The 21,653-nt window shown below is 38.2% G+C and overlaps 1 protein-coding gene across 2 annotated transcripts in view; it reads left to right on the top strand.

The window, feature by feature from the left end:
- The window catches only part of LOC100945530 (sulfotransferase 1 family member D1), a 32,614-nt gene extending 13,646 nt beyond the window's left edge, over positions 1-18,968 (top strand). For both annotated transcript variants that reach the window (XM_023507590.1, XM_023507589.1), the window contains exons 3-9: positions 1,329-1,486; positions 4,793-4,918; positions 5,716-5,813; positions 12,154-12,280; positions 13,597-13,691; positions 15,862-16,042; positions 18,088-18,968. In XM_023507590.1, coding sequence (XP_023363358.1) covers positions 1,339-1,486; positions 4,793-4,918; positions 5,716-5,813; positions 12,154-12,280; positions 13,597-13,691; positions 15,862-16,042; positions 18,088-18,200 — 888 coding nt within the window. In that variant the 5' untranslated portion in view covers positions 1,329-1,338 and the 3' untranslated portion in view covers positions 18,201-18,968. The remainder of the gene's footprint in view (positions 1-1,328; positions 1,487-4,792; positions 4,919-5,715; positions 5,814-12,153; positions 12,281-13,596; positions 13,692-15,861; positions 16,043-18,087) is intronic.
- The last annotated feature ends 2,685 nt before the right edge of the window (positions 18,969-21,653 follow it).

The following is a 21,653-nucleotide window of genomic DNA, read 5'->3' on the forward strand; positions in this document are numbered from 1 at the left end:
CCAGTAAACAAATCACTGTATGGAACACTCTCCCTACTCACCTGCTCTGGCCCCCACTGACTTTTTTATTTACCAAACTATAAAGGAAATATTGGAAGGAAGACATTTTGATGATTTTCAGGACATCAAGGAGAATACAATGATAGCTCTCACGGCCATTCCAGAAAAAGAGTTCCAAAATTGCTTTGATTGGTGAACTAGGCCCTGGCGTCAGTGCACAGCTTCCCAGGGAGAGCACTTCAAAGGTGACCACAGTCTTTCAGCAGTGAGGAATGTAGCACTTTTTCTAGGATGAGTTTGTGAACTTTATTGTTAAACCTCATAGGTAAGTTTAATATCAACAGTGATATTAAAGCACAAACAGCCCGTAACTACTGGGGTAAATTATAGCTACTGGGATGGAGAGGGAGGATTCTCCCAAATCACTATACTTATGAATATATTTGATAACCATGAATTAACACTCTGCAGCAGTAAACCTCAAGACATTTCTCATAGTGATAATTTTATTGAACTGGAAAAAAAGAAAGAAAGCAAAAATTTCAGGAACTTGATTTAAGTTAAGGAGTCTGAGTTTTAGTACCAGGCTGCCAATTAGTCCTTACAGAATGAACAAGCTGTAGGAGAGTAGGAAGGGATGAGGGAGCCAGCTGAAAGGCTGAGGCTTTGCCTGATAGGACTGAGAGAAAAATGGCCATGTGCAAACTACGGAGGGCATTAGGTAGCTGAGCAAGTACTAGCTACTTCCAAAAGTTAATATATAGGGAAACATCATAAATTAGAACTCAAAAATATTAAAATTATTTTTTCCTGTATAGTTACTACTCCCAGGTAAAGGCTTATTTGTGTGTGCAGAGAAAGGTAAAAGGAGTTTGGGGACCATGAAAGTATCTGAGAGATCCCCCAAATTTATAAGCTTTCTATGTTCTGAGGTTGAGTTATACCGGATAACTTTGTATCTCTTTTATGAAATCCCTGTGTGGTGAAATGAATCGGAATACACAGCTGGGAGCACTAATTCCAAATACTGTAAATAGAACTTGTAGAGCCAGATGCAGTGGTACATGCCTGTAGCACCAGCTACTCTGGAGGCTGAGGTGGGAGGGTCACTTCAGGCCGGGGGGGGAAGTGGCAGGACGGTACGATTGCGCCTGTGGGTGCCCCGTGCTCCTGCCTGGGCAATGCAGCAAAGCCTCCATCTCTTAAAGTAAATACATACTATGGTGGTAACTCACAGTGTTATAAGGGGATGCTGAGCAATGACAATGCGACTAAATTATTCACTTATTTTTAAATGTGATTAGTGCTACACTTTGTTTACAATCTAGTCTCCCCAAAATGGACAACACACAGAGTGTCTTCAGGAGGGAGCTGGTGGATGTTCAGGGCATCCCTCTCTTCTGGAGCATAGCTGAGGAGTGGTCCACAGTAGAGTCATTCGAGGCCCGGCCAGATGACCTTCTCATCTCCACGTATCCCAAATCTGGTAAGCCCTCTGTACTTAGTAGTTCCAGATATTTAGGTAATGATCCATCTGTGTAAACCCATCAGGTCTGACTTGAGTCCATTAAACATCAGTCAAGATAACCCTGTGAGAGTTGCAGGGAGAGCTTTATCTTAAATTAGACAAGTTCTCTTTCTATTCTGAAAGGGTAACAATTAGATGGAGGATATATCTAAGGTAAAAATTAACCTAGTTGTCTTGTTTTTATCCTTAGATTCAAGTAAAAATTATCAGAACTGCATATGTATGTGATTTAGGCACATAAATATATTCGTTCTAGAGCTACATCGGGTATATTAATATATATATATATATATCTTCTATTCATTTTGATGTTTAAATATTGTTTTTATGTTTAAACAACTGCTGACCTTCAGTATATCAGACTCAGAAAGGAGATTTTAAGATGGCCTGATAAGAATCAACAATGTTGGAGGGAGAGGGGAGGGAGGAATTGGTGGAGGGAGGGGGATTGGAGGGATCACTTCTGAGGTTTATCTTACAAGGGTACAAGTGAATCTTTCTAAGAGTAGAATGTGAACGTTTTAAAACAATAACTAAGAAAATGACATGAAGGCTGTGTTGACCAGTTTGATGGAAGTATTTCAGATTGTGTGTGTGAAAACCCCACACTGTATCCCAGAAGTGCATTAATGTACATAGTTACCATTCAATAAAAAAAAAAAAAAGAATCAACAATGTTTATTTTTCCAGAACTACTTGTGACAGAGTCTTTGATTTACCCAGAGGTAAACGTACACACAGAGGGGGGGAATCAAGGGCTCTCTTGCCTTTTATCCACCTACATTTCCTGGTCCCACTGTCAATCAACTGCACTAATCACTAAACCCTTTAAAGTTAGCTGTCCTTGATATCCTTGCCTCATTTCTTAAAGGAAGGATTTTTTAGTAAGTGTAGTGACTACTGATCTTCCTTTTAGATTATACATATCAAAGTTATTTCAAAGTAATGTTTAACAAATTCTGGATGACAGTTCTAAAGTGGGGAATCTAATCTATAAAAACCAGAAACACTGGGAGAACAAAGAGCTCCTACTAGGAAATGAGCATAAGCACCTTTTAGATACTGGTTTTTAAAGCATGTTTTGCCAAAACACCTTTTTTCCTTATTACTTTACAGTGCTTTCCTAATCGTTCACCAAACCCAAAGTGTTTCGGACCAAGACCACTTTGTCTTTCCTTGATAAGTGTGAAGAGAGGGCGGGGGGCGGGAGGGGGCAGACACCGACATTGTGTGTGCTCTGTTGTTTTGCTATTTTCAGAGGCATTCAAAAGAAGAAAAGCATTTAGGTAATCTCTGAGCCATGTGTGGTGGCTTATACATACACCCCCAGCCAGCTACTTGGGAGGCTGAGTGGCTCTGTCTCTGGGAAGATCATTTAAAGCCACTAGTTTGAGACCAGTCTAGGTAATATAGCAAGACTTTATCACCAAAAATAAAAAATAAGTTATAGGCATGGTGACTTGTGCCTGCAGTCCCAGCAACTTGGGAGGGTGAGGAAGAAAGATTACTTGAGCCCACAAATTTGAGGTTGAAGTGAACTGATAAAAACATTGCAAAAATTCCCTGAACTGTGTATTAGAATCATCATCTGACTGTGAGAAGCACAGCAAACCAAGTAAACACGGATAGAGAAACAGGAAAATTTTACCTGAACATTTTGACCAGCAACTCATAGTTCTTGCATCATGACAGTGCACCAACTCACAGGACACCGTCTGTGAGGGAGTTTTTAGCCAGGAAACAGCTGTCTTAGACCCTCCCTATCCACACTGTTGTACTCCAGCCTGGGCAACAGAGCAGGACTCTGTCTCCAAAAATAACTAACCAAATTAATATTATAATTTTAAAAATATAATCTTTGGAGGTTATCACTGCACAAATAGTTCACCTAGAAATATGCTCCCTGAAGGTGAATGTTCCTGACACAGTGGAAATTAGGTGACCACGCATGGCTCCATCGGGGCTCTTTGTTGGGTTTTGTTGTTGTTCCTGTTAAGAGATATTGTGAACATGTCTTAAAGTTATTAACCCACTAACACCTTGTTAATTTTGTTATAAAGGATCCAAATTAACCTTTAATATCTCCTTAGCTGAGCCAAGCCTGTGCTCTTTTTCTTTTTCCAAAATTATGGAAAACAGGCATTTCTAATACAAAGCCTAGAGAACAGCCAAACCAGTCTTGCCCTCAGTCAGACTCCATGGGCTGGAGTTTCACCCACTCTCTTAATAGGTGCTAAAAGGGTTGCATTATACTTTGAACTTAAATTTACTTTTCTGTATTTTTAAATGAATTATTGTTTAAGCCTAAGACAGATCAAGCAGCAAAATTTCAAGTATGGTGATCCTTCTTTGACTCACTGTTTTTTTCATGCTATAATTGTCCATAACCAGACAGGGCCTATTGCCCAGTGTAGCTATTCACGATTCAAGGAACAAAAAGAAGCATTGACCACAAGGACTAAAAAGGCACCTAGAGTGCTCCGTGTCTGGGATCACTTGGAATGTGCAGCCACACACAGATCATTCTGCAGAAGTGTTGCTGAATGCATGGCTTAATTAACTGCTTAACTAATTTAATTATTTCTATTTTTAGTTACTACCCACTGTTATTTACTTTAGAGACTATCATTAAACCTTTGGTAAAGGGAAAGGGAATGGGAAGAGTTAAGAAGGTCTGTTCTTCCCAGATCTTACAATTATTTTTAGCAGTACCTCTTCAGCTCCATCATTGACTGCTATAGGCAAATACTGCTTTCGAATGTATTCAAAAGAAGAGAAGCATTCAGATAATCGGTGGCTTGTGCGTGTAATCCCAGCCAGCTACTTGGGAGGCTGAGGTGGGAGGATCATTTGAGACCACGAGTTTGAGACCATTTGCCTTAGATCTGTTTCTCAATAGACTGGTGAGACACAGTGTCTTATGGGCCAGGGTGGCTGGACCCTCCACTCCCACAGAATCCATTGTCTCTTGTTTGTGAGTGGCACTAGGTCAGCACATACAAAATCTCAAAGTTCTGTTTGTTTTTCTTTTCCATTCCTCTTTTTTGAGACTTATTTGTATGATACTTTAATTAGAACTTACATGTGCACAATACGTATGTATATCTCTGTTCAAGATAAGGTGAGGGGGAAGAGAAGGAGGAGGTAAAGATAGGAGCCCGTTTTTGTTTAGATGTTGTTACACAGCTGCTCTCCCTGTATGTACCCTCTTACATGCTCTGTGATGCATAAGTTTAGGGTTTCTTCCATTGCCTCCCCACTTAGGAACGACTTGGATCAGTGAAATCCTGGATTTGATCTATAACAACGGGGATGCAGAGAAATGTAAACGGGATGCGATATACAGGCGAGTTCCTTTCATGGAGCTTATCATTCCTGGAATCACAAACGGTACTTTTTTTCTGAATGTTTCTTTTCACTGTAAGAGTACATCTTTTTGTGATGTCTGGAGGAATCATGGTGGAAAACGGTTCAGACGAGGCTTGATCAGTTAAATCATAAGTAATAGAAGAGTCGGAATCTGGCTGCACAAATTACTGCATTCTACTCTCCCTCTGGGGCCTACATCAGAGAAGATTTTATGTAGCATGTGTTTTTATAAAAAGACTTGTGGAAGTCTTCAAGGATTACATATTGAGTCATCATTATATAGAGAATATTTGGTGTTTGATTCAATATAGAGTTTATACAGTACTAGTTAGCTGAGCACTAGTTAGCAGGGTATTAGTTACCTGAGTCTTACAAAATAAAGGAAAAGCAATACAGGGATGTATAAGCTTGCATTATTAAATTTAAAAAAAAGTCTCATGAGCCTTATGGCTTAATTTGGTCTTAGAATTTGAATGTGGAAGACTGGAAAGGGATTTTGAAATCCTCTGGTATGATTTTCTCACATAGACTTAGCAAATGAGAAAAAGAGGAAGATATGTGGAGGAAATAAATATCTGGATATCCTGACTTAGGGGGTAATAGACTCTTGCGGAGATAGTGGTCCCCTCTGCTCACTAGACCAACACATAAGAGTCTGCCACTGTTTTATCTCCCTGCAGATGTTAAGAGTGTATGAAGTCACATGGCCACTTCAAGCCATACGCATATAAAGGGTTCACGAAGTTTAGGTTATATTGTAAGTGATCTTTACAATTCCACATTTAAAATGCCGTTTTTAAAATTTTTTGTGATTGTAGGTGTTGAGCAGTTGAACAACATGCCATCTCCTCGTCTGGTGAAAACGCACCTGCCTGTTCAACTTCTCCCTTCTTCATTTTGGAAGAATGACTGCAAGGTAGCAAATTTTTCTTTAAAGAGAATAATAGTTATTTGTGTTGTAAATTTACTTTTTTTAAAAAACGAATTATGCATAAATACAATATGAGGAATTACAACTCCATCATAAGTCATTGCAAAAATAATTAGGTGGCCCCTCTATCCCAAGGATCAAATAATTAGGTGGCCCCTTCTATCTCAGTGGACACTAGTATTGTAGACAGCAACTAAACCAGTGCCCAAACCCATGGGATTCTCAGAGATGCTGTCATTCTCTCCAAGTCCTGTGATTCATTATCAACTACATTTAAATGATAGATATTCAAATAATCCTACAACTGCTTCTTAATGGTTTAACATAATTATAATTTACAAATATAAGCTTATTGTTGGTTGTAGGTTATAAATATGTGTGTATGTCGCGTATTATATATATGTATACATATATATACTTAAGGACATATATACTTGTGTGTGTGTATATGTATATGTATTTATGGATTAATTTTAGGCTTTTTTAAATAAACATTTTTATTGAAATTCATTATTTGGGAAGAAAGTTCAATAAATCCCAAGTGTACAGCTTGGTGAATTTTCACGAGAACTAGAACATTACTAGCACCTGAAAGCTCCTTTACTGTACACTTCCAGTTAGTGTCTCCAATCTTCAAAGGTAACCACTATCTCAAATATTTTCATAAATTAGCTCACCTGTTTTTTCTATAACAAGGTATATACCCTCAAACATTTGGATTGTTTCATTCAACATAATATTTGTGAGATCTGTTTCTATTGTGCTTGCTGTTTTATTTTGTTTTCATGTAGCCTTCTGGATCCCACAATGTGAGCAAAACTGCTTGCTAGATGTGTGAATTCTAAGGACCCATTCAGATCTACTGAATCAGATATAATGGGGCTGGGGACTAGTAGTTGGAGTTTTACGAGACCCCCATGTGAATTTGATTCATTCTAACATTTAAGAACTGATGATCTGAGGCATCCCATCGGGTGTATATGAATATTCCCAGTGCTGCTTCTCAGTGGTACTCTCGGTGGACCAAGAGTTGGGTTGTTGCCAGTTGTCAGTAATTCAAACAGAATTGCTATTCACATTCTCATACAAATCTTCTATGCTATATATGTACAGATTTCTCTTGGTTATTTATCCTGAAGTTAACATTATTGTATCCTGGAGTATTTATTTGTAAAACTTTAGTAGATATTTTCAAAGAAAAGGTTTGAACAACACTATGTAACAGTTGGAGTTAATTGACATTATCAATATAAAATACAGCTAAAATATTTAATTTTAGCCAATTAAATTTAGCTATTAATGGACATCTGGTAGCATCTCACTGGGGTTTTACTTTGTTTTTCCTGATGACAAATTAAGTAACATGCCTTTCCACGGCTTATTGACCATTTAGATATCTTTTGTTCTGAGGTACCTATTCAGATCTTTCAACTTTTTTCCTGTAGAATTTTTCTTATTTTTATTATTAAGGGAAAAATTCTCTATATATTCCAGACATAAGTCCTTTGATGTATTAATTATATTCCTTTACATTTTAACTTACCTTTTTTTTCTTTTCATTTTTCTCATTTCATGTCAGTCAGTACATTCGTTTTTGTTTTTCTTTATGGTTGGTTAGGGCTTTGGGTGCATGTGTGTGGGGTTAATTCCTCCCCCAAAGTCTTGAATATATTCTCCCTTCCGTTTACTTGATGTTTCAGTTTTTACATGTACATTTTCAATATCTATAACGTAAGTAGCTATGCTCTATTAAACATTTTCTTGTTGATTAGTTTGAGTTCTCTGTAGACTGTAGTTATGAGTGGATTAATAAACTGTGGTACGTGTACACCACGGAGTACTATTCAGCCATAAAAAAGATGGAGACTTCACATCTTTTGTATTAAACTAGATGGAGTTGAAGCACATTCTCCTTAGAAAAGTATCACAAGAATGGAGAAGCCAGTGTCCCATGTACTCAATACTAATATAAAACCAATAGATGAACAACTACATGCCCACCCGAAAGAATTACACAATTCTATTCATGTGGAAGGGGGAGCGGGGCTGGCTAGCTCTCATCTGATGTGCACATGTGAGGATACACAGCACACCCCCTGAGTGAAGGGCTCAGCCACGGCTGGAACTTTATCTTGGAAATGCAAACAGTGTGACCTAATCATTTATACCCTCATATTAATCTGAAATAAAAAAGAGGCCAGAATAACAACAACAACAAATCTAATAAAATAGTAACCCTTTCTCTCTTTTTGTTTCTCTCTCTCTCACACCCCTATTTTCTGAATGATTGATGCTAGCATTATAGGAAAAATCTGAAACAAGTCGAGTTTGACCAGAAGAAAGTTCAACTGAGTAGCATTCAGGATCGAAGTAGCTTAGGGAGCTCCATTCCATAATGTGTGCAGACAGTATTTATGCCCAGAGAAAGGAAAATGGTTTTCCTTTTCCTTATTTGGGGATGGTTTGAAGCTTTTAACTTTCTTTCTTTTTTGAGACAGTCTCATTATGTCACCCTTGGTACTGTGCTGTCGTATCACAGCTCACAGCAACCTCAAACTCTTGGGCTTACGTGATTCTCTTGCCTCAGCCTCCCAAGTAGCTGGGACTTTTAGGTGCCTGCCACAATGCCTGGCTAGTTCTTGGTTGCAGTTGTCATTGTCGTTTAGCAGGCCAGAGCCGGGCTCGAACCCACCAGCTTCAGTGTATGAGCTGAGCTACGGGCGCTGAGCCTCCATTCAACTTTCTATACACACATTCAAACTGCCAGCAAATAAAAATCTCACTTCTTTTTTCTTAATGTGATGCATTTTATTTCTTTTTCTTGATTTAATGAACAGAATATAACCTTTAATGCAATACTGAGTGGGGGTGGTAAGAGTAGACACTCTTTTCTTGCTTTTGACCTTAGGGAAAATACATTCAGCATTTCACTATTAAGTATGATGATGTTACCTGTTTGTTCTTGCAGTTGTTCTACATGAGGTTGAGGAAATTCTCTTCATTCCTGGTTTGCTGGGTTTTTATAAGAATGCATGTTGGTTTTTAGTCTAAAGCTTTTTAGTATTGATTAAGATCCATCATTCGGTTTTCTATTATTTAGAAATTTAGTTAATATGGTGAATTTCATCAATTGATTTTTGAATGTTAAAATGATCTTGCAAACCTTGTGTTTAGTTATAATATACTATTATCCTTTTTGGATTTAATTAGCTAATTAAAAGTGTACATTAGATCATGAGAGATATTAGTGTGTAGTTTTATTGTAACTCTTTGCTATTAGGGTATAATGTCTTTGTTATTAGACATTAAGAGTTGGAAAATACTTAAGTATTCACTCTTTTTCAGTGGAATTGGTATTATTTCATTTTCAAATATTTTATACTTCCCCAGTGAAGCCATCTGAGTGTGAATTTTCTTTGTCTGAAAAGGTTTTCTTTAAAAAAAAAATTATAGTTTTTAAAACAATAAATTCAATGTGGTTAACAGAAATAAGATTATTCAGGTTATGTACTTTTTCTTGCTTTATCTTTAGTACCTTGTGTCTTTCAAAACTTGGGTCTACTTTGATTAAATTGTTATTTTTTTGTCATACAGTTATTTATTATATTGCTTTGATATCTCTTTAATATTTGGAAAATTTTAATGGATATCACCTCTTTCTTTCTTTCCTTTTCTTTTCTTTTCTTTTTTTTTTTTCTTTTTGAGACAGAGTCTCACTTTATTGCCCTTGGTAGAGTGCAGTGACATCACAGCTCACAGCAACCTCCAACTCCTGGGCTTAGGCAATTCTCCTGCCTCAGCCTCCTGAGTAGCTGGGACTACAGGCGCCACCACAATCCCTAGCTATTTTTTGTTGCAGTTTGGCCAGGGCCTGGTTCGAACCCACCCCCTTCGGTATATGGGCCTAGCACCCTATCCACTAAGCCACAGGTGCCACCTAATATCACCTTTTACTTTCTTCATTTTTTCCTATTAGTTATTTGGAGAACAGTATTTAAATCATACTATAATTTCTCTGTAGCTCCTTATAATTCTGTTTCAGCTTCTTATCAGCAAAATTTGTCAACCAACATGTAATCAGTAACCTGCACAGAGGTGTTACCATGCATGAGCAAATACTGTGACTGACATCACAAATACAAACATAAATACGGCATTCTCTGTCATCTAAAAGTGCGATCTTTCATTTCTGAGATAGTGCTAAGCTTCCTGTGCACGCCAGCTGCTCCTCTGTCCTCTGCTGGGCAGCGGTCACTGAAGTCAGTGACTCTGGTCCTGTACAGCTCACAGCCCTGTGGGATTCCACCGGGAAGCGAAAGACAGATGTATTGGGAAGATAATTACATACCCGCAAAATGAAGTAAAAAAGACTCTATATGGTGAGCCGCACCTGTGGCTCAAAGGAGTGGGGCGCTGGCCCCATTTACCGGAGGTGGTGGGTTCAAACTCGGCCCCCGTCCAAAACCTGCGGGGGAAAAAAAAAAGACTCTATGTGGCAAAGAAGTCAGTCACAGAGATTTGGCCAGAATCCTGAAGAAAGAGTGAGGGAATTTCAAGTCCAGGGAGGGTCCGTGGAGAGGAGGCGCGCATGCAGGAGCTGGGCTGGGAGATAGCAGGTGCGCTGGAGCCACACGGATGGCGAAGTGCGAAGTGTGAAATGCAATGCGGGGAAAACGAATAAGGGACATGGAGTCACAGAATCTCTAGGTCTGAGAAGGGTGTTTAGAGCATTTTTACCCCAAGCAGGTTTAATGGAAGGAGCAAAAGAGGTGTTGTTTCTCTTTTGCAAAATTGAGACTTTTATCCGTATTATACAAAAGGTCTTTGTATCAGTGTTTGTGTGTGATTTCCCTTTTGCCTTTCAAAGTCTAATTAGAAACAGGAGCGATGAGGCAGTAGGTATGTGACTTATTGCGTGGTAATCTACAGAAGTCCGGGAGTTTCGAGGCCGCGGTCAAAACTGAGTCCCCGGGACAGCCTGCCCTTCACACCATGCTCAGACTTCTCTGGGTCCCAGCTGAGGAGTGTAGATTAAAAAAAAAAAAAAAAAAAAAAGAAGAAGTTATTACCCTGGTTTCTTTCATTGCAGTCCGAGGTGACTGGGAGGCCTGCAGGATTAGTATCCTCCCAGGAAGTTATGTCGGAAGAGTCTCAGAACTCTTTGACAGCTCTGAAACTCTTCTCCACTCTCTACCCAAATCCTTGTCTAGGCCAGCGGCAGAGCTACTCCCAGGAATGTGACAGAGAACATTCCCTGCTCCCTTTCCCATCGGTTGGTGGGGAAGGAAGCTCTGATCCTAGTTGGGCTGAAGAAAGCTTTTTCCTGAAGGCATTTGCCCTTGGAAATATGCGTGTTTACTGCGTGGGGGGGTGGGGGGGGGCCTCAGCATTGCTGTGCTCCATGGGGGACAGTCTTAACGTTTCACGGAACCGCCCGGAAACCTAACTACCGCTGGGACGTACAATGTCATTTCCATCGGGAAGCTGTCTCAATTTCTACCCTCATGCAGACTTGGCAGACATACACATAAAATAACTCTAATCTCATACTCAGTCACTGCAAACAGAAATGGTTGTTACCTGCCTACTGTATGTAGCCATGATCAGGGGCAGAACCAAGAAGGTTTAATATTTTCTCACCCTAAGTTCACCCGAGTGATAATTTATTTTCAATGAAAAATTAGGAATTTTTTATCCTTTAAAAAAGTTTCCTTCTCCCTTTCATATTATTAATTTTAATAAGTGATACACGGACATTTCAAATTTAAAGATAACACTCGTTAATTTTTATTAATTTAACACTCATTATAATTCTTAGGTTTGATTTTCCATATTTTAAGAGCTATTCTTGTGGAGCGGGTGACACACACTTACAATCCCAAGTATTAGGGGGCTGAGGTGGAAGGATTGCTGGAGCCCCAGAGTTCCAGACCAGCCTGGGCAGAAGGCTCTAGAGACTCTGCCTCAAACAAACAAAAAACAAAAAGAGATCTTCTTTTCTTCTTTTTGAGGGCTAAAGAGAATGCAGAGGTATGAGAGATGAGAAATCTCTGTGTTGAAATCATATACAGTTGTAAATATCCTGTGTCAGGACAGAGATCAAAATGCCAAAATCAGAAAAGGGACAGTAAGTATTCTGTCAAAGTAATCAGCAGTTTAAAAACTACTAAGCAGGGCAGCGCTTGTGGCTCAAAGGAGTGGGGCACTGGCCCCATATGCCAGAGGTGGCAGGTTCAAACCCAGCCCTGGTCAAAAAACTGCAACCCCCCCAAAAAAAAACTACTAAGCAGGAGGCACAAAATGCTGATCCCTCTTCTCTCCACAGATGATCTACGTGGCAAGGAATGCCAAGGATGTGGCTGTGTCTTACTATTATTTCTACCAGATGGCAAAGATGCACCCAGAGTCTGGGTCTTGGGAGGAGTTTCTGAATAAATTTATGAATGGAAAGGGTGTGTACAACACTTCCTATAATCATGAAATTCCATAATGAAAGTCCTTTTTGGAAGGCAATCTGAGTTTAAATGTCTTGTGAGGGTTATAAACCAGCTATGTGCCTAGCTTTCTACTGATTCTTTAGGAAGACGCAGAGTCCCGAGTATCATCATTCGTTAGTGACCAGTGACTACAGCAGTTCATCTAAGCACTGTCCACACCATTGCACTGTTTTAATTTCATACATATACTTGAATTCTCTCTTACCTAACATTTCTTCATGTTCATTATATGACTGAAAACTTTGTCCTCAAACCTGTATTCTGTCTTCTTTGGGGAGACATATTTATATTTATGGTGGTGACTCTACCTATGGTTCTCCTATATTCCCTATGGAAATTCTCCCTTTGAGACAAATGCATTGCAATGGTATCTTGCATAGACTTACCCCTGTCATTCTTGCATAGACTTACCCCTGTCATTGCTTGGACTATTTTTTGCCCCTAGAATGTGATCTTTGTTGCCATCATTATTAAAGTCCAACTCTTCCTTTTAGATCCAGAAGCACTCTACTAACTACTGTCCTAACCCTTTCTTAGTTTCTCTGTTCCTATTATTCTCTCTCTCACAGTCTTCCTCCCCCCACCCACGCTGGCCTATGAGCCTCCATATCACTTACTGTCTGCATTTCTCTGTTTCTGAAATCTTGCTCTTGTAGTTTCAGTTTTATGTATTAAAAGTTGTGTTAGTTTAACCGGGTTGTCATAACAAAATATCATAGACTTAGTGCCTTAAACAATAGCAGTATTATTTTCCCACAACTCTGGACACTATACATCCGAGATTGAAGCAACGTCAGGATTGGTTTCTTCTGAAGCCCTTCTTCTTAGCTCATTGATAACTCTCTTTTTTCTATGTCTTTAAATGGTCTCTGTGTATATGTCCTGGTTTCTTCTCCTTATAGAAATATCAGTTGTGTTTATTATGGTCTACCCTAATGACCGAATTTTAACTTAATGACCTATTAATGGCCTAGTTAAAGGCCCTATCTGCAAATACAGTCATAATCTGAAGTCTTGGGGGTTAAGACTTAAACATCGGAATTTGAGGAGAACAAGATTCAGCTCATTGCAGAATTATTTTGTCCTTTCCAAGTAGATTTTAAATTCATTGAGAACAGGAGTTATCTCATGTCATCGCTTATCATCCCTCTTTCTTGAACTAATAGTTAATCAATGTGTATGTCTTGACAATGATTACTTGGTACAACATTTAACCTTTCTTTATTTCATATAAATAATTGTAATTTTCCAACATTTATGTTTCAATTTAGTGTGTTTTGGTTCCTGGTATGACCATGTGAAGGGCTGGTGGGAGAAGAAGAAAAATTATCGTATTCTTTACCTATTTTACGAAGACATGAAAGAGGTAAGGGGAAAGTACAATTTCTTTTTTATTTTTGAAAAAAAAAAACAAAAAACAAACAAGATCTGTCCCCTTGGTGTCCCATTTTCCTCTTGTCCTGGTCTGTGATTGCGGCTGACCTACTGTTCCATCTGTCGTGCTCATCTCCTCTGTCCTGGCACTGCCTGTGGCCTCTGGTCTAGGCAAGCTTTTGTCTTGACTGACTTCCTACATCATCTTCCTTCTATCACCCACCTGGACACAATGGTCTTTTTAAAATCTGAACCAGAATGTGTTCATTTTTTCCCTCAAATCTCTTGATGGCTTCTGGTTCTACACATGATATAAAATAATTAAGGTAATTTATAGAACTTGTGATTACTTAGTCCTTGTCTACTTCTCCAACCACTTGGGCAATCTTTCTCTTTATCACTGAGTGAGTATACCTGGAAAAAAGTCTAACTTTGTGTTAACCTTCTCCTCGAAATCTTCATCATCTGGACTTGTGAGAACTACCCTGTCATTCAGAATTGAAGCCTGCAACAGGTGAAACTGTTACCCTGGTTTAGCTGGTTCACTGTGGTTAGCATCCAGCAGCCTAACTTAGAAACATCTTGATCACTTAGGTTCCTCTAAATTCCTTAAGGGTGGCCCTGACTCTTACTCATCTCAAATTTAGGAAATCCTTTCTATGTAGCAAGGAAAGCCACTCACTCAGCTGAGGTAACTACTTCTGGCAAGTTCCTTAGTCAGATTTTCAGTTTCTTCCAAATCCTCTTTAAACTCTTCTGTACTTGTTACTCTGAACTATGGTGAGATATTACTCTAGATATGAGTCTAGAAGCAAAAATAAGTGTTTAAGTATGAGTCTTTAAGAGAATAAGCAGTATCATGAAAGAAAACATTGCTACCTTAGGTCATTATAAGGACTTAAAGCAAAGGAAGCTTAATTTCCTCAAATGTAGGAAGGAAATCTATATTTCTGGAAGAGAAGTCTGAAAATTCCTCACAGGTTCATAATTCTTTGGATTGCCAGGTCTGCCCCAAAACTCTCATTCTTAGCTTAAGAATTCCACCCTTTCTGCATCAGTCTTCCACTTAACTTTCACACCGTAGCCTTGGCACAGCTGTGAATTCAACTTCCATTGCCATTCTTCTACAAATTAAGATTTGTATATAATTTTCAACAAGTTAAGCTCTGTGACTAAAAGAAATAGATTATTTTAGGGCCATCACAGTAACTCTCTGGTTCCATTGCCATGATGTGAGATGAGTCACTCAGGAAGCTAAATCTCAGTTTGTCTTTCTGCCTGATCTCGCCAGGTCACTGAGGTTGTGACTCCCTCAGTTTGGTATGGACCACCAAGAACACCTCCCTGATGGTCAGCAGAGGACAAACTCTTCGGCTTTAATGCCATATTACATTGTACCTAATATGCCTTCCTGGTGCCTAGAGTGAAGCACAGAGAAGAGAAATCATAAGAAATGCATCAAATTGCATGGGTGACATAGTGGTGAGCACAGCTGCCTTCCAAGAAATGCACCAAGTGAATCTCTCTTCATTGTTGCCTTTATCCTCCCATCATTCCTTAGGTGGAAAAATGGACAAGATTTTACTTATTTGACTTTCCTACTTAAATACTCTCACTGTTGAGAGGTAGGAAGAATCTTCTTTCTACCATAAGAGAACTCTTGCTATAGGTAACTCATTCTCAATGTTAGATATGCTAACAAAGATAAAGAGATCAAGGGATTTTGAAAATTATATTTAATGATAATGCCAGGTTGCTCTATTATCATGTTATTCTATAAGTTAATTCTATATTTAAATGTAAAAGACTGAAATTAATCATATTTTTATTTGCATTCTTTTTTTTTTTTTTTGTAATTTTTGGCCAGGGCTGGGTTTGAACCCACCACCTCTGGCATATGAGGCCAGCCCCTACTCCTTTGAGCCACAGGCACCTCCCTATTTGCATTCTTTAAAACAAATTTTAATCTCCCTTCTAGAAGATGATTGCCTAATATAATTAAAGATTGAATATGTACTTGAGAAAGAAAAATTAAAAATGCACATAAACATCTAAAATTATTTTTCCCATTACTTTAGCATGCACAGCAGCTTGGTAAGTGTGTTCCTTACTTCATGACCAATTCAACCTGAAATGATTATTTTTCTCTTTAATTTCTTTAGAACACAAAGTATGAAATTCAGAAGCTGTTAAAGTTTCTTGATAAAGATATACCAGAAGAAATTGTGAATAAAATTCTCTATCACAGTTCTTTTGATGTGATGAAGCAGAACCCCAAGGCAAATTATACCACTATGCTGAAGGAGGAGATGGACCACTCTGTGTCTCCTTTCATGAGGAAAGGTGGGGACATCACATACAGTGTCTGTCCAGCTTGTTGCTTCCATTATGGAGAGCGTAGGTGATCAGATAAGAGCAAAATCATAGGAAATGGAAGGAAATAAAGTATGCTGGGGAGAGAAAAGTTAGAAACTAAAGAAAACACAAAACCTTAGAGGAAATAATCTGGGCCAAAGAAATTGTACCTTTGCTGCAAATCTAACACGTAAGACAAGCCTTCTAATGAAAAATGCTTATTCAAAAGCCTTTGCATCAATAAGAGTGAGTATTGGTGTCCACTGTCACATCAGAAGAATGCCCTTCACTTTTCTGAATTATCTAGATCTTCTCCATGTACTGCAACATCTTTACTGTGCTGGGTCGCTGGCTTGAAGGATGTTGGGACACTAAATTAATGCAGGGGAGGTTCCACTTCTTGAAGTTGTCAGGGTACCTATGGCAAATCATTGCGTCCTCATTACTGAACTCAACTTATAGCATATTGCAAACTACAGTCCTTTGATAAATGCATGTTAAATTGCATTGTTTGTGTGTGAGAGAGAGACAGAAAGAAGAGAGAAAATGTTGTATACTATTAGCCAGTTTTGCTATAAAGCACACAACCTCCCCCAAATCCCTCAGTGGAATAAAACCACCAGATTTATTTTTCATGTTGTTGGGTCCCAGTCACCTGTAGCTGCTGCGGCTTTGTTGGGCATTTCTGGGCTCAGATCTTTGTGTCTTCACTTTCTGAAATCCCGGCTCAGAGAGCTGAGCACGTGGGATGTGCCCAAAATCAGAGCAGAGAGGAGGGGCTCAGGAACTGGTGAGATGTGAACTTCCTTTCAGAGTTTCTCTTCAGAAGTGGTGTGTGTCACATATATGTATCCAACAGCATTTCCAGAGCATATTAAAAAATCCAAACCTAAGAAGAAGGTGACCAGGAGGAATTTCATAGCACATGATGGTGGACGGAGCTATAAAACCTTCTTGTACTAAAAAAGGGAGCAAATAAACTTTAGCAATAGCAAAATTTAAGGCAGATTTTCAGAGACAGGTGATTTGGTCTGAGGCTATAAAGAGATTTTTAATGGTAATTTTTAATTATAAATGTTTTTATAGATCCAATGGGTTTTTATTTTTGTTGTTGTTGTTAAGAGAGTTAGGATATATGTCATGGGTAAGTTCTGCTGGGAACATCTGGATGTTGGCAGGTATAATTTTGTCTTTCAGCATACGTTGGGCAACATCTGGGGATTTTATCATTATCACACAAGGGGTGGCTCTTGACATCTCGTAGGGAGAGGGTAAGCATGTCACCAAACACCCACAATGCACAGAGCAGTCCTCCTTTCCTCTCCCAAAAACCTGGCTCCCAAGGTCAGCAGTGGAGAAATAAGTGAAGTGTGGGTCTCAGATCTGGGCTGATTGGCAGTTTCCTTGGCGTGTTTCCTTCTTTCTCCAGAAACTGGTTTCCACATGTGTTTTCTGTTGTGTTACCTTGTAAGATCTTCTACAAAAATAGGATTTTTTAAAAAACCAATATTCATTCTAAATGCTATGTCTTTTATCCTTGCTTCAAGGTTTTTGATATGATTAATATTTTGAAGACCAGGAAATCCTGAAGTAAAGAAATATGTTTACTTGCATTTAACCCAGTAGTTTTCAGTATTATTTGACAGAACTTTTGTTCATAAATTATCATTTAGCATGGGCAAACAGTTTTAAAATGACAAAAAACAAACAAACAAACAAACAAAAAAAACCCTTATACCTTTTGTTAACAAAGCTCTTGAAGCCCAAGAGTCAAGACTTTGAGATGTTGGATTTCTCCCAGTGCCATTTCTCTAAACTATTTAAGGGATTATTTCTTTACATAAAATACTGAGAGAAAATCCAGGGGCCTTTCTGGAAGACTAGGAAGGCCTAGGAGTCTGGGAGTGGAAGCAGGATTTTAGGATTAGAGTTAGAGGTTAAAAATACAAAGGATAGTAATTCAAAGTAAAACTGGTTTCAGACGGAAAATTTTACAAAGGCCTCAAATTTGCCATTTTGTATTTTCTTTTCAGGTATTTCAGGAGACTGGAAGAATCTGTTCACAGTAGCCCAGTATGAGACGTTCGAAGAAGATTATAAAGAGAAAATGAGAGGCTGCTCGCTGCACTTCCGTTCAGAACTCTAAGATGCACCTGCCTTTCCTCCATGTGATATAGTTAGCACTTAAATTAAGAAAAAAAAATCCTTTCAAATATTTAGTGAAAATAAATTTGGCAGCAACTCTTCCTTATTTGCTTAGATTAGTGGTAGCAATAGAATAATCAAGGAATTTCAGAGTCTGTGTAGGAATTGCCAGTACCGTCCCTATGATTTTACTGATGCTCCATAGTGATTTTACCTGTTTTCCAAGTGAAATTATAAGATAAAAATTTAAAATCTATACAGTAACCTATTTTACTTTAAAAAATCAAGGTCTAATTTCTTTTTTGTTATTTGCTTAGCAAAATACCACTGTAATATTAGACCAACAACATTTTTGTACAATGAGGTCACTGAAATTCAGTTCCCTAGAATGGTATGCTATAAATCAAATTTTGGGTAGTTTGTTATTCATAGTGTCTTACTGTTATATTTTATATGCTAATTATCTAAGACAATAACAAGAAAATAATCAGTAAGTTTGAGTTACAGTATTGTTTACATAGTTATGTATTAGCTATTGTCAGAGAGAAAAAACAAAGTTCACAGTTATCATAATGTTACACTTTATGAAACACCTTCTGAGTATAATGTGCCCTAACAAAATCAGAAATGCAGAGTGCAAACAGCTTCAAGTCAGGGCAGAGATAAAAGGAAAGCACAGGGAAACTGTACCTTCTGCTCAATTTTTCTGTGAGCCTAAAAGTACTCTAAAAATAAAGTCTATCAAAACTAAAACTAAATAAAACAAAAACACGTCCACATGGAAGGATAATTATGAAAAAAAACTTAAGAAACAGCCACACTACTAATACTGAAATTCACACTGAGTTAATCAAATTGCGTAGCCTTACTTCAGCTAATACTCATGAAATCTTCAAGATAGGTATTCTAAGTTTTTGCAGTTTTACTAATAAGTAAACTGACAGGGAGAGTAATTATGTTATATTCAAGAGCACATGTCAAATATTCAGTAGAAACATAAAGTACAGTTTGGTGTTTTATTCTTTTGCAGTCTGGATCTCACTATATTATCCAGACCAGTGTGCGGTAGCTATTCACAGGTGTAATCAGAACTCCAGCAGCCTCTCCCCATGTCTGCCTGCTCACTAGTATCTGGTGTTCACCTTCGTGCATGTTCTCACATACCTGTGGCTGTGTGTTAATTGTGGCACTTAACATACAGCTAATTCAGATATCACATTTACAAAGATCACTGAAAACCTTCCCTCATGTGGAAATCTCACGTGTTGTTCCTGCTTCATACCCTAATGTAACAGTCTCCAAATCTTTCGAAACATTCACCATTGTAATAAAAGTTTTGAGTACTTCCCCCAAACATATATACATGTATATCTTTGTAAATTGCGTGCTGTTTGCATGCTATTCACACTGAAATGCACATGAATAGAAATTAAGAGATAAAAATGTAATAAATAATCTAGAATATATTATATTCAGCTATACAAAATATTCTTTCATGCTGAAATATTTAATAGTCATAGTTTAACGTGAGAATGATATGACCAAAATTTCTTCATTATTGTTTTTTTAATGTTATTTCTGTAGAGATGTAAATAACATTGTCCAAAGCTATAGAAGAGGACTTTTGTTTTGTTTTGTTTTGTTTTTTGCAGTTTTTGGCCGGGACTGGGTTTGAACCCACCACCTCTGGTGTATGGGGTCGGTACCTCACTCCTTTGAGCCACAGGTGCTGCCTGAAGAGGATGTTTTTAATCAATATGTTAAGAGTCCCATTGGTTTATACTTACCACCTTGAAAGCATTACTGGTCTGTCCTCCTCTCTATTCTATCCCAGACTTCTCAACATGATGTTCCAGGCGCTTCATGAAACTGATTCCTGTTGCTACCCTGCACCTTCACCCCCACGCACCTTCACCCCCACCCTTCCCACACTGCCGCACTCATTTCTAATACAGATGTATCTAATTTCAGATCCATCCATTTTTCTCCTTATCTATGTCTGGAATGCTGCACTTTTGGCATAAAATTATCTTGACTATCTCATTTGCTAAGTAGTTACCATCATATGCTTAAAAACCATTCTTTAAAAAAAATTACAATTTTAAGATAATTATATATTTACATCATGTTGTAAGAATCTGTACAAAGATCCCAGATGTCTTTTACTCAAGTTTTCTCTAGTGGCAACATCCTGCAAAACAAAAGTATGATATCAACGCAGGTGAATCACAGATAACTTGTATCTTACAGCGTCCCTCAGGCTGCCCTTTTAACTAACTGTGTCTCTTTCCCACCTCCTTTCCGAAAATCCTTACAACCACTGATTCATTTTCCATTTCAAGAATATTCTATAAATAGAATCATACAGTAGTTTACCCCTCAGGATTAACTTTTTTTTCAGTCAGAATAACTCCCTAGAGCTCTATCCAAGTTGTTCTGAGTTACTATCTTATTGAGCTGTTTTCTTAGCCTGGAGCTGTGGTATGAACGGTCCATAATCACACGCGTGTCCCCTGTTTCCAGTCAGCGTCAGACAGGACAGTCTGCATCGTTTGTCCTTCTACAATTATTTGTAGCTTCTCCTTTATTCCCCAAAGCATCTGGGTCTGGAAGGTAAATTACAAGTCACAGTGTCCACAGATATTTGCTTTTGCAGCTCTCTCTGTATGAACCCTTCTCAAAGTTAACATTGAGGGTGTTTTCTCTAGAGATGGAAGTCAATATGGCTTTAGGCTGGGAACAGGGAAGTAAGTTTGGGGCACAGCTCAAAGACCTGTTCTGAGAATTGTTTTGAAATATTATACTTTACCTTGAACATCTCTGTGCAATTTTAATTCTATATCATTATGTATCTATATGTGGGGGTGTATATTCACTGTAAAATTAAAAGAACACCTTCAAAATGAAAATATAAAGGAAAATGTGTCTTTAATCTCTTCCAATCAGTTGGAGAAATGCTTTTGTATTGAGTTTATTTTAAAATTTTAACTTGAAATTGAAGAGTAATAAATATCAGTTAAACTTCAAATCAATTTATCTTACATTTTTGCCACTACAATGTTTATAGACCTGTGGTTTTATGAATATGTGGATGAAAGTCAGGGCATGCTTTTTGCTGGTTTGGTGGCCATGAGGGCCCTAAGCAAGAACGTGCAGAATTTTGTTGCAGACCCTGCTCAGCTCCACAAGGGGGACTTTCAGGCACAGTTTCCTGGTGTTGCAGAAAGGTTGTACATGGACAGGTCCATTAATTACTGTTAGAAATATCCATAGAATGTTTTCAGGATATGCTGTTGCTGATAACACTCTTCATTTTACATGACACTGTACACTTAAGCTTCAACTTCTTACACCTTCCACAATCAGCTGTCTTCTTCCAAATCTGTAGCATGTTTCGAAGTGATTCCTTTATGCAAATAAAAATATGTAGGTTTGCATTGCCTTGCTGCAGTTG

Source organism: Otolemur garnettii, unplaced genomic scaffold (assembly GCF_000181295.1).
Source record: "Otolemur garnettii isolate 467f Iridium unplaced genomic scaffold, OtoGar3 scaffold00191, whole genome shotgun sequence".
NCBI lineage: Eukaryota > Metazoa > Chordata > Mammalia > Primates > Galagidae > Otolemur > Otolemur garnettii.